Below are 13,603 nucleotides of genomic sequence, written 5' to 3' on the forward strand. Positions count from 1 at the left end.
TCAACATCTACTACTACACACCCTCACGATGAAGGTCCTGGGAATACAACGCAGAGGACAAGGTCTCTGCCTTCAAGAGTGTACCCTCCGGAAGGCAATCAGACAAGAAGGAAATACACAATTATGATAGAAAAATAGAAATATAGAAATAGAAAACTAGAAGGGCCATTTTTGGTAGTGCTATGGGCATACAGAGGCGTATCTCACCCAATCCTGGGAAAACCAAAAGGAATTCCCAAGAAAGGGATATCCAAAATAACACACTGAAGACTGAGTGGTAGCAACAATGGTGATGATGACGATAATGAGGCTTTCTTTACTGAGCTAAGCCCTTTACGTGTATTTCATTATAAAACTGTTAATTATTATTATTCCCTTTTTGTAGATAAGAAAATTAGATTAAAGATGTCATGTACTTTAAAAGGGAGGCTGAATAACCACTTGATAATCGTTAGGTATTACGATGTTCCTACTAGTTGTAGGTAATAAGAAAGACTTCAGTAATTAATAAGAAAGGTAAGACTAAGGTAAGGTAATAAGAAAGACTTCAGTAAGGTAATAAGAAAGACTTCAGTAATTAATGGTCTCATGTTAATAAACCTCATGTTTACAAAAATTATGTAGTTGTAAACTTACATCTGTCAAACTATTTTAAATTCTTATGATATAATGTTAAATGAAAATGCATAATTAAAATGTTTAATAAAGATTACAACAATTGAAATAGGTGAGCTACGTAGCAAAAGTCTTGAGGGGGACTATGAAAAATGAAGAGTTGTGCCCTGGTAGAATTGTGCATAATTTTTTCTTTTAAATTTTTATTTATTAATGTTTTATATTTACTTATATCCTGCCTTATTCCAAAAGTAATTTAAGGTGGCTCCTGACCTTAAAATTATTTGGACATTAAAAAGTGATATTTAAATGTCATTATAATCTAGGGTCTATTTAAATCCTTTATATTATTTTAAAAAGAGAGAGAGAGAAATCATTTTGTGTCATGCATACAAATGTCAAAGCAGTTTCTTTTCTTAGAATACCACATAAAAGTATTATAGTTCTTTGATTTATCAGATCATAAATACCCAAGTGGATTAACCATTATGGGAACAGTATAAAATATAGCAAAAGTTCTCCAGTGAAGTAGCCTTTAGAAAAACTGACTTGGAAAAACCACCAAGTCACCCAGCATTTAAGGCTGTTATAATTCTTCTGTGCTGCTTGATCCCACTGGGTCTATAATGTTGCTTTCACACTATTCCTGGGCTTCTAATGTGTCCCACAGATTGATGAGGGGAGAGGAAAATTAATTCCAAGGGACCCAATGCCTGCAATTTATATTATGCTGACAGTGGTGATTTTCAAAATGGTGACCCCTTATCAGTATAATTCTTCGCCTTACAATATACACCCAGAGGAACTGATCTTATTCTGTGTCGTCATGATAAAAAGTGATTACTCAGACATGTTTTTGCAAAGATTATTCTAATTTCCAGAAATAATCCATGGTATCATTACCGTTCCAGGGCTACCTCAGAGCATCCAGAAAAGTAATTTACCAAAGCCAGGATGTAAAGCAGGGCTTTCATTTACCCATTGGGCATAATTACTGTAATAAAAGTTTTTTTAAAAATGTATGAAAAGTGTGTCCAACTTTTCTTTAAGATGCCAGTAGGGGAGAGGAGTAATAAGTCGTTCATGATTACATTAATTTTGCTACTTTTTATTAAGTGCCAACTACATGAAAAGCATTATTTGCTACACCAAAGAACATAAAGTGATGGACATTTTAAAGAGATACACACACAAACCTAGATAACAAGTAAATGTTACCATTACGTAGTCTTCCCCAAATGTCTACTTCATGTTCAGCACTACGTTTACAGATTTAGAGGAAATTTTTTTTAACGAATTAATACAATGACTCTCTAAGAGCTTGTATTTATTTAAAAATCAAATGTAGGACTTCCCTGGTGGTGCAGTGGTTAAGAATCCGCTTGCCAATGCAGCAGACACAGGTTCAAGCCCTGGTCCAGGAAGATCCCACATGCTGCAAAGCAACTAAGCCCATGCACCGCAACTACTGCGCCTGCACTCTAGAATCCGCGAGCCACAACTACTGAGCCCGCGCACCACAACTACTGAAGCCCGCACACCTAGAGCCCACGCTGTGCAACGAGAAGTCACTGCAATGAGAAGTCCACACACCACAACGAAGAGCAGCCCCTGCTCGCCTCAACTAGAGAAAGCCCGCGCGCAGCAATGAAGACCCAACGCAGCCAAAAAAAAATAAAATAAAATAAATTTAAAAAATAAGAAAATCAACTTAAAAAAAAATTTAAAAATAAAAAGTACAGTATAAAAACTAGAAGAATCACTATAAAATAACAAATGAACTAATCCAATAAAACAAATATGAAAATCTGGAACTAAGAGGAACCACGTACATTATCCAGCCCAACCATATCATTTTTAAATGATTTTAAAAGACCCATTGATGCTCAATGACTTGCCTAAATTCTAAAACTGAGAGCGTTGAGCAAGACCTCAATTCTACTGCTAATTTAATGAGTCCAGAATCCTGGTCCTAATTGCATATTCAGCATATCTTCAAAAAAAAAAAATCCCTCTATCCCTCCATTTAAATTTACGATACTGACTGCTAACTGGCTTCATAAGATCAGCATAAAGCATATGTCATATTTTTCCTGTGGTACCTTCAGCTCAGGAGACTTCTACTGAGCAAGCGGCAATCTTAACAACCCAGAGAATTCATGTAACTTGAGAGGAGGTTACTTCTTTCTACACTTCGTGTTTTAAAAAATTCACGGAAGGTGTAATGTCTTCCTTTGCCTCAAACAGACCAGGTGTTAGAAAATGTTCTGAGACTGCATACTGTAGAAGCCATCAAAGGGGAAAGTATCATTTCTTTTTTTTTTTTTTTAATTTCTCTTTTTGGCTGTGTTGGGTCTTCGTTGCTGCGTGCAGGCTTTCTCTAGTTGCGGCGAGCAGGGGCTACTCTTCGTTGGGGTGTGCAGGTTTCTTATTGCGATGGCTTCTCTTGTTGTGGAGCACAGGCTCTAGGCGCACAGCCTTCAGTAGTTGCAGCACGCAGGCTCAATAGTCGTGGCTCATGGGCTCTAGAGCGCAGGCTCAGTTGTTGTGGCACACGGGCTTAGTTGCTCAGCGGCATGTGGGATCTTCCTGGACCAGGGCTCAAACCCGTGTCCCCTGCATGGGCAGGTAGATTCTTAACCACTGCGCCACCAGGGAAGTCCCTATCATTTCTTTTTAACTTTGAGTAATAAACATGGAAGAATTGCTAGTATTCTTTTTGAAAACTTGCAAAGAGATAGCCCAAAGACCATTTTTCATTTTTAAATACCCAATATTAAAACTATGCACATTTGCATTTTTATGTTTAAATCTCAGTTAATAGATAAGCAGTGAGGGCAATCCTCAAATCCTGTCACTCCATTTCCTGCCATCCCGGGACACCCAAGAAAGCATATGAACACTTACATGCTTTGTCTAGCCAAGACTGAAATAATTGGGTGCATGTTTTCTTCCCTAAACATCTAAGGCAGTTAAAAGGAGATGCTGCCTGGGAGGAATAATGACAGAATGGCAGCACCGGTGGCCTGGTACTAATGATTTGGGACAACTTCCAAAAGTGGGATTTCCACAACCTCCTCACAGCTCTCTTGTGCCCCGTTTTGAAAATCATGGGCTTAAGGTGAATGTTTGAATGAACCAGGAAACCTGACTTGGTAGCAAAGCATTGTTCTCTCTGATCCCACAATCCCTGGGCTAATCTACTTCTCATTCCTCAAAATGGCTCCCCTCGCGCACCTGGAATCTCTGCTGCTTCAGTCCTGCAAATGGTCCCCATCCCTGCAAACAGCAATGAGAGACTTCTGTTCCCAGGTCTCCCATCACGGCTGTTTGTTCCCTGGGAGGTCACCATCCGTACCTCAAATCATCACTGACCTCAGACACCACCACCAACCCCGGCCATGTAGCTGATACAGTTTCCATAATTCATGCTCCCCCATTTGTTCATTTCTCAGCCTCTTTGCTAATCTGATTGTGACATGCCTGTAATACGTTAGGCATTGTTAGAATTTCTATACACATTATTTACTCATCTCAATAACCTGCAAAATAGTTATATTTCTATGTCCATTCATTCAACAAACTCATTTGACATCTATTTATTAAACCAAGTTTTACTGTGTAGCTATTGAGCCACAGATTCTGATAAGACATGAGCTCCAACTAGCTCACAATAATAGGGATGCAGGAAACAGAGGCCCTGGAAGGTCAAGTAATGTATCTAAGGTCACACAGCCTTGTAATAAGAGTCAGAATCTGAAACCCAGATTTGTGGGTTTCCAAGCCCACACTCTTTTTGTCTGCTGCATTGGCTCTTAATAATCCCCAAATGAGTTCTGCCTATGCTCATACCTATAACGCCTTAAGCCACTCACACGCCAGGCAAGTTCAGAGAACCAGCAGGCTGGCCGCCAGCAAATCGCAACCCTCCACTTTCAAGAGATCCATGTCTCAATCCAAATTCTACCTCTTCACTTTTAAAATCTTAAACCCCCAATTTCTATGACCTCTGAAAGGTGGAGGCTTGAATGTAAGAGTCTCCGATAAAACAACATCTAAATTATCTTCTGTGCTAAGATGAAGCAGCAGAAACCTAACTCATGGATAAGCATCTGTCCATATGGCTGCTTTGAATTTGCAAAAAAAAAAAAACCCAACAGAGCATCTTATTTCCTATAGTAAAACAGACCAAAACTTTGGCTCCCCCATGCCTTATGAAAACTAACAGATTTCACTTTGATTTCATTTTGCTTACATATAAATCTGCCCAAAAACTCATCTAGAAAATGAATGTTAACTATCATAATTAAACCAGACCAACTCTACCTTAGCAACGTTTTCCTAAATTCTCAGGAAGGGAAGCTTTGTGGAGATGGAATGCAAGATAGGAACATACAACCTGCTATCTGCAGCTGTGCAAATGTAACTTTAATAGCCCTTGCCAACAGAATGAGTGTGTACTGAAGCTCCACTAAATGTGTCTTTCTGTTCATCATCTAAAATTGCCTGAAGCAGCTGAAAACATGAGGAAGTACTTCTCTGAAGCATCTCACATTACAAACTTTATTAAATGGTCTGCAGATCATTTATAAGAAAATATCCCCCTAAGAAATAACATGTACATGGCTCACCAGTGTGGTAGAAAAACAAATGTGTGTTGTGTTTTTATATAATTATCGGGTTTTTGAAATTCAGCAAAGCTAAGCAACATCTTCAATTACTTACCAGTTTTAGATCCTTAGAGGACAGCTTAGTGAACCACTGATTGTATTCCAGAGCAGCGATGATAGGTATTAGGTCCCTAGAAGCAGAAATAACAAAATACATGAAAGTGCTCTTACAGTAGCCATATGGCGCTTGACTTTTTAATCCATGACATCCCAGTTCACCTGTTAATTTCTGTTATTTATAAGCACAACATTCAGCTATATCTATTTTGACCCCCAGACAACAATTAAATTCTCTAGGACAGATCTTCAGGATGATGTAAGCAGAATTCCTAAAAGTTGAAGGTAAATTACCTCTAGGGACTCTGATTCCCATTTCCAAAGAAAAAGAGGTTGGTAGCAGTGTTTGTTTGAAGAACCTCCTTACTCTAAGAGAAATCATATGTCTAATTCCATACTAACAGGTCCTATTTCTTTAGACTGCTCCTTCATAAATTCTTTCACCATCAAGTATATCATATGCTCTCTAGCTAGAGGAGTTTATACGGCAAGCAAGGACAGTATCTAGCCTGATAATGAGTGACATCGGATGGGATCCCCAATGCTTATTGGCAAGGATCCCACAACCATTTGGTACCTTCCTTGCAGTTCTTAGTACTGATTATACACATGAGATAGTCCAGGTGTTATTTTTTGTCTTATGCTTCATACAAGTTCTTCAACCATAGAGTGAAGCTATTTGTAACAGAGATCTGCCACCACACTGTTTTTCCAGCCCCTAACTCATGCTCAAGCCAAAAAGCAGACACTTCACTACTCACCAAACATATGCAATTTCACAATCAGAGTTATCTTTTACCACGGGGGAAGAAGGGTGGGGGGAAGGAATAGTTAGGGCGTTTGGGACTGACATGTACACACTGCTATATTTAAAATGGATAACCAACAAGGGCCTACTGTATAGCCCAGGGAACTCTGCTCAGTATTATGCAACAACCTAAATGGGAAAATGTATAACTAAACCACCTTGCTGTACACCTGAAACTATCACAACATTGTTAATCAACTACACTCCAGTACAAAATTAAAAGTTAAAAAAAAATTAAAAATTAAAAAAAAGCTGTGTTCAGCTACAAAAATCCATGTATCTTTCAATGCCTGTATCATAATTCTCTCCTCTATTAAGTTCCCCCAGGTCACCTCAACCAGCACAATATTTACACCTCTACTTAGCATTTATTTTATTCTGTCTTATAGTATAGTTTGATGCTTAAACATCTATTCCTCATCACCCCAGGTTGTAAGTTCTTTGAAAACAACATCGCTGTCTATTTCAGCTTTGTGGCTTCAGGGAGGCCATATCAGTTTTACCCTCAGGGCATGACAAGCAGCAAATGAACACATCTTTACTGAAATAGAAATGAAAGGCAGAAGGTAGAAAGAGAACTGAAAATCACTATTATTTCAAGCGTCAAGGTACCAGGCCCCATGCTAGGCACTTTACATTTAAACCTCAAACAACAGCTCATTTAAATCTGAAAACAACGCTAGGAGGTACTATTGTTTACATTTTACAGATGAAGAAATAGATGCTCAGAGAAATATAGTGAAACTAGGCCAAAGGGACAGAACTACAGTCGAAACCCAGCCTCTGAAGCACGTGTGTGTAGTTGCATCAGATTTGCTTTAAAAAGTGAAATGAGCACCCACAGGTGTCAGAGAAAACGCCAGGGAATTAGTCTTCATCATGGGGTTCCACGTGCCATCTTTTCCACCGAAAAGCCTCTTTATTAACTTTGCTAAGTTTTAGATTAAAAAAAGAAGTTTCAGATTAAAAAACAACTCTTCCCATAGTTGTTTTAGGGTCTCCACTCTCTCATCTCTTTCCATCGACCGAGGGCTCAGAACAAGTCCCGACATTTCTCCATGACATCTAATGACAGTTGCAGCTTCTCTGGGAGTAAATTCCACCTTATGATACAGGGCCCCCCAAGCCCACGGTATCTGAGAGTTCTCACCTGTACTTCCCCATTCAGGAACTATGGCAAATCATTCTCATCTCATCTCCTTTTGTGGATTTAATGTCAAGTAGTGACTACACTTCAGAACCTCTTTATTGTGTATTTTGTTCTGTCACTTGATGTGACTTGAAGTACAGCTGGCTTTTGTCATATGAATTCATTTCCAGGAGTTGAAGGGCACATCAGTAATAGAACCAGATTTCACGTTAATGCGGTGGGTAGGACAGCATCATCTCTATATGTGACATGCAAAAACCTTGAAAATAATATTTTGGTACACTAAAAGTCAAACCTAACACTTAATGACACCAGAAATGTTTGGAGTGCAATATTAAATTTTAAAAATATACAGCGTTACAGGTGCATACTTGTGTGATCAGAGCCAATGAGTGTAATTGGTAAAAACTACATATAAAATGATAGATATAAATGCTCACAAATATAGACACTGTGTTTTTTTTTTAAGAAGAAAAGTATAGCAAAATGTTACGAGAATACCTTGCCTGGGTGGTAGCATTAAAGATGATATGAATATTTTTCTAACAGAATTTTTGTACTATATTTCTAAATTTATCTAGAATGATCCATAATCTAAAAGAATCATAAAAGCAAATGTTCTATGGATGGTGTAAATAAAATTTTATTATAGAAAAAATGTCCATGAAGATGATGGAGACGCGTGCATGCTGGCATGGTCTGCCCACCGTGTTTCTCTAAATTATGTTAATGCCTAGGCTTTTTAATGTTAAAAATAAATTAGAAAAGGACAAACATATACCGTAATTCATTCAATAAACATTTATTTAGTACCTACTAAGTCCTAGGTAGGGATATTAAGGTCTGAGGATTAAGTGATGAGTAAGGGCAGCTCTGCAGTGGTGGAGAAAGACCCCTCCTCAGCTACCTGCAGCACCATGGGAGACATGCTGAAAAGGGAGCATGTTCAAAGTGCCCTAAGAACACAGGAGGACATGAGCACTTCATCCTGGAGCAAATGGGGAAGGGTCCACAAGGCTTGAGAGATAGGAAGGGGCCAACCAGGCAGGGAAAACGGAAGAGAGTATTTCAAGTAATTAGGAAGAGCATGTGCAAAGGCATGGGAACTCGAAAATGACCAGCAACTCCATCCATTCACAGATCCAGCGAGTGCCACCCACAGTGCATGAATCACTGGGTTGAGGCAACAATGAACACAGCAAGATAGCCCCTCCCCTTGTGATACTAACCACCCAGCACAGCCTAGCAGAAGGCTCAGAGAATAAAAGCAACTCTAATAGAGTGAAATAATCCCTCTGGCATAGGGGGAATATGAAGTACTACTGTGCAAATAAGAGAGATGTTAAAAAAAAAAAAAAAAGCAGTCACGAAAGATTCTTATGGGAAGTTCGTGAGCCTTCTAGATGAGACACATCACCATCCCAGAAGAAATGGTCAACAGAGTAATGTATGGCTTAGTCAAAGAGTTTTTTTGTGTTTTTCTTTTTTTTCTTTTTTTGCTGTACGTGGGCCTCTCACTGTTGTGGCCTCTCCTGTTGCGGAGCACAGGCTCCGGACGCACAGGCTCAGCGGCCATGGCTCATGGGCCCAGCCGCTCCGCAGCATGTGGGATCTTCCCGGACCGGGGCAAAACCTGCGTCCCCTGCATCGGCAGGCGGACTCTCAACCACAGTGTCACCAGGGAAACCCAGTTTAAGAGTTTTTATATCTGACGCCAAAAGCAAAGAAAAAAACAATGATACACTGGACTTTATCAAAGTCAAAAAGTCTTGCTCAGCAACAGATGCTGTTGAGAGAAGGGTGACACAACCATATTCTGGGAGACAATATTTGCAAATCCCAGTTCTGACAAAGGACTTGGTATTCAAAATGTATAAAGAACTCTCAGAAGTCAGTAATAAGAAACAATTAACTCAATTTTTTTCAAATGAGCAGAAACATCTAAACAGACACTTCATCAGAGAAAACATACTGAAGGCAAATAAGTACATGAAAGATTTTCAAAATTATTAGCCATTAGAGAAATACAATTTAGAGCCAAAATAAGATGTCACTACAAACGTACTGAATTGCTTAAACAAAAAAAAAGTGACAATATCAAGTGCTGACCAGGATGCAAAGCGACTGAAACCTCATACACTGCTGACGGGAATGCAAATGGCACACTCAAGGTGGACAACAGCATGACAGTGGCTTAGTAAGTTTTATGTACATGTACCACGATCCAGCAACCTCAATTCTGGGCATTCACCCAAGAGAAATAAAAACTTTTATTTACACAAAAGCTTACATATTGGGTTGGCCAAAAAGTTCCTTTGAGTTTTTCCATAAGATGTTACGGAAAAACCCAAACGAACGTTTTGGCCAACCCAGTAGTATTGTTGGTAAACAGCTGTATTCGTAATTGTCAAAAATTGGAAACAACACAGAGGTAGATGTCGTCCAGTGATGCTGTGTGACACCAGGTTAGAAAAGGTAATAATACGGCTGCTGCTTGGCCCATTCTCCCTGTCTCCCTCTTCCTCTGATTTGGCCTCCCTTAAATAGAAAATACACAAGACACTACATAACTAATTTCATTTCTGAGAGTTCATTTTCCGGGACGGCTTTCTCAGAGCACAGTTATCAGTGAGCACATAAGCAAATCTTGGATAAATACTCAATTTGCATTCACATGCGTCTCCCAGCTGCTGTGCTGATGTCACCTCACTGCAGAGAACTCCCTGCACTTCCCTGACGGGGGTCTGTTTCACTCAGGAACAATTCTTGCCCATGTTTTCACTAAGTACTGCTTGTATCACATAATGAGTATATTATACAATGTAGAAAGCTTTCCAAACACCCGTGCTAGTCATCTTGACTGATTTTCTCATGGTGGGAAGTGGGTAACAGCTTTTTGCCATCAGTTCATGGCATTTATTGTATATCCCACTATGGCTTTTTCTTTTCTTTTTTTTTTTTTTGCGGTACGCGGACCTCTCACTGTTGTGGCCTCTCCCGTTGCGGACCACAGGCTCCGGACGCGCAGGCCCAGCAGCCATGGCTCACGGGCCCAGCCGCTCCGCGGCATGTGGGATCTTCCCGGACCAGGGCACGAACCCGTGTCCCCTGCATCGGCAGGCGGACTCTCAACCACTGCGCCACCAGGGAAGCCCCCCACTATGTTTTGCTTTGACTTCCTAAATGACCCTTCATTACCACGTGACTTCTGATCTGAAGTTAGCCTTGAAGAGTTACAGCCGTTGAGGGAAGCCTCTTCTGAGGCACCTCACAACACAGTATTCTCATGTATGTTCTCATGTGACACTTCTACCATTTCCTTAAAATGGGAGTACAAACCTTTCAAGACTCCAAACCCTGAAAAGGAAGAGCCAGTGTGAATAACCTGGAGGGCCACACGGCAGAGTTGTTTCTTATACTCTGCTGAACAGAGACAAGACAGTTCCTACCCCCTAACTTTTTACTGACGTAAACGTACTACATACAGAGTTGGTCTGTTGTTGTTGTTCGTCCAGCCTCTAGTTGGGGTTGGTAATAAAAGTTGGGATCCTTATTTCTCATTTCAGTTGACACCTTTGAATAATCCAAACTTTCCCTTAAAACTCAAAAGAACTAAGTTTTTCCCTTTTATCTTTCTAGAAGAAAATACCAGCATAAAACTGACAAGACAGAAGCAACATAGAAAAGACCATAAAAAACTCTCTGAAATATCTAAAATTTTCTGTAATGTAGGGATTTTGTAACTCTAATCCTTTTTCTTTCAATTAAGAAAACTGGTCACTTCATATAGTTGTTCATTTAAAAAGAGGGCAAATCTTGTAGGATATAAAAATAGCAAGTATTTATTTAAACATTTTTATGTACTAGCACCAAGTGTTTTTTTTTTTTTGCGGCATGCGGGCCTCTCACTGCTGCAGCCTCTCCCGTTGTGGAGCACAGGCTCCGGACGCACAGGCTCAGCGGCCATGGCTCACGGGCCCAGCCGCTCCACGGCATGTGGGATCCTCCCGGACCGGGGCACGAACCTGTGTCCCCTGCATCGGCAGGCGGACTCTCAACCACTGCGCCACCAGGGAAGCCCTACGAAGTGTTTTAAATACATTAATCCATGTAGTCTTCACAGTAACTCCAGGAGGGAGGCACTGTCATTAACACCACTTTATAGATGGAGACCCACCCTCCTCTCCCAAGGCACAGAGAGGTTAGTGAGCTGCCCATGGTCACAAAATTAGTCTGGACAGAGACAGGATTCAGACCCAGGCACTGTGACCTATGATCTGGTTGTCTTAACCACTGTGCCATCATCTCGCTAATGGGTCAGATGCTTTCCATATTGTCAAGAGTCTTCAACCTACTCTACAGGGGAATCCAGGGTGGCATATCCATGGGTTTTCAAATCAAAAATTTCAAACCCCTTTCATTACATTCAACCAACCACTTAGTTTCTAATTTGAAAGCCAACACTAAGATGTATTCTGAGGTGATTTCTTAAGCAACGATTGTCCTCTTATTCCTTTGGACATCAAAAATAAACTAATATTTGGGGGCTATTAAAAGAAGTTAAAATGCAAAAACAAAGAAGTTGGCAAGCAATCTGGAGTCTAAATCACTTGCCAAATTCTTTGCCACTCTAGATTCTAGATAATCTATTGAATTAGAATTTCTCACCTGACCTTTGTGATCTAGATGACTTTGTAAGAATTCAATTTTTCCAGTTATTATTTTTGGGCCAAATTTCCCTCCTTACTCCTTCGCCCCCGCCCGCCTCCTCCCTGAAACTGTAAAAACACTGTGACTTTCAAATAGTGTGAAATACTCCAGGACAGTGTTAACGAACAAAAATGACTGACAGATTGGAAGGATGTCTAGCAGGCCCCATAATCTACAATGCAAGAAAAGCACAAAGGTACAGAGTAATAATCCAATGAACAATATTGTGATTATCTGAGTGTGTCCACATTCCACAGGATCGAAGAGTTCCCCCCAATAAATCTTACATTTAAAGGCTCGAAGGAAGCGTTTCACGCAAGAATACAGAGTTTTGCCACTCTGCTGCTTTCTGTGTGCACACAATGAAATATGCTCTGTAGTAGAAAGGCTGGTAATACTCAGAACCACAGCAGTCTGCTCCTGACATATTCATCTGATAGCCTTTCTGGGGATAATTTAGACTTTTCTCCTTTACATCTAGTTTGAAAATGGGAGTGGGAGAGCTTTAAAATTTTTTAAATGTCATGGATACCAATCCTGCCTGATATGCTAATTTATATAGATGTATGTTGATGTTCAGGGACATCAACATATAAATGCATACGTCTATATAAATGAGTTGGACCACTCACCAACTCTGACGATATGACAACCTGAAACACTTCCCAGATGAGGACATGCCAGAGGCCTAAAGGGGTATTCTCTAAATTTTTTGATCGTTCACTCCTAACTGAAACGTATTTTGAGCACACATCTCCCCCAAATCTGTGTGTTAATCTATAAATTATATACATGTGCTACTATATTAATATATTAGGCTCAGTAAAAAAAAAAAAAATGCATACCCACACACATAAAATGGATAAGAAGAAAATAAGCATAAAACAAGTTCTACTCTTTTCTCCACATTCCTCAATATCTCATCACTTACTGTGTTCACCATACAGTCCATCTGACCCGGTCTGGAGACCATTGTTTTACAGAATTATTTACAGAAATTTAGGAATGGAAATAGAAGCTAATGCTTCTGATTCCACACTCCAAACAGCATTTCTTCCTTTTTAAATGAGAGCAGGAATAAAGAGAAGGAGCTTAGATTGGGAAAGAAGTACACCAGCGTCTTCAGGACAACCTTGACAAACATTAATCCACACTCCAAACTCTTCCCTGAAAGCATCAGGCACATGAATGTCACCTTGATGAGTATGAAATGTGACAAGACAAAAACATGAGTCTGAAGGGGATGAACTGCTGGCTGCGCTCTCACGAGCCAAGTTTAAGCTCGATGATGCGTGTCGCGGAGGCTTCAGAGGAGGGAGAAGATTAGCTCCCCTTAAAAATCTTCAGGGAACAAGAAAAATCGATGTAGTTAAAGCTATATATTCTCTTCTCCTCGGCACCACCACCTCTAACCTCATCGTTCCCTGCCACTCCAAATTACAGTGTAATTACATTTTTAACATGTCAGCTCACAGGCCATTGAGAGATCCCATGAGAAATGTATAACAAAGCCTTCTTCAACCTGTGCCATCTTTTCGGCCCACTGATACCTAAACTAGAATAAATTTTAAGAATACACTTAAATAAAATTTT

The 13,603-nt window shown here is 39.9% G+C and overlaps 1 protein-coding gene across 11 annotated transcripts in view; it reads right to left on the bottom strand.

Annotated features, from left to right (window-relative positions):
* The window catches only part of CARMIL1 (capping protein regulator and myosin 1 linker 1), a 318,638-nt gene that overhangs the window by 141,316 nt on the left and 163,719 nt on the right, over window positions 1-13,603 (bottom strand). For all 11 annotated transcript variants that reach the window (XM_049715468.1, XM_049715467.1, XM_049715466.1 and 8 more), the window contains one exon: window positions 5,341-5,416. In XM_049715468.1, the coding sequence (XP_049571425.1) occupies window positions 5,341-5,416 (76 nt within the window). The remainder of the gene's footprint in view (window positions 1-5,340; window positions 5,417-13,603) is intronic.

Source organism: Orcinus orca, chromosome 10 (assembly GCF_937001465.1).
Source record: "Orcinus orca chromosome 10, mOrcOrc1.1, whole genome shotgun sequence".
Taxonomy (NCBI): domain Eukaryota; kingdom Metazoa; phylum Chordata; class Mammalia; order Artiodactyla; family Delphinidae; genus Orcinus; species Orcinus orca.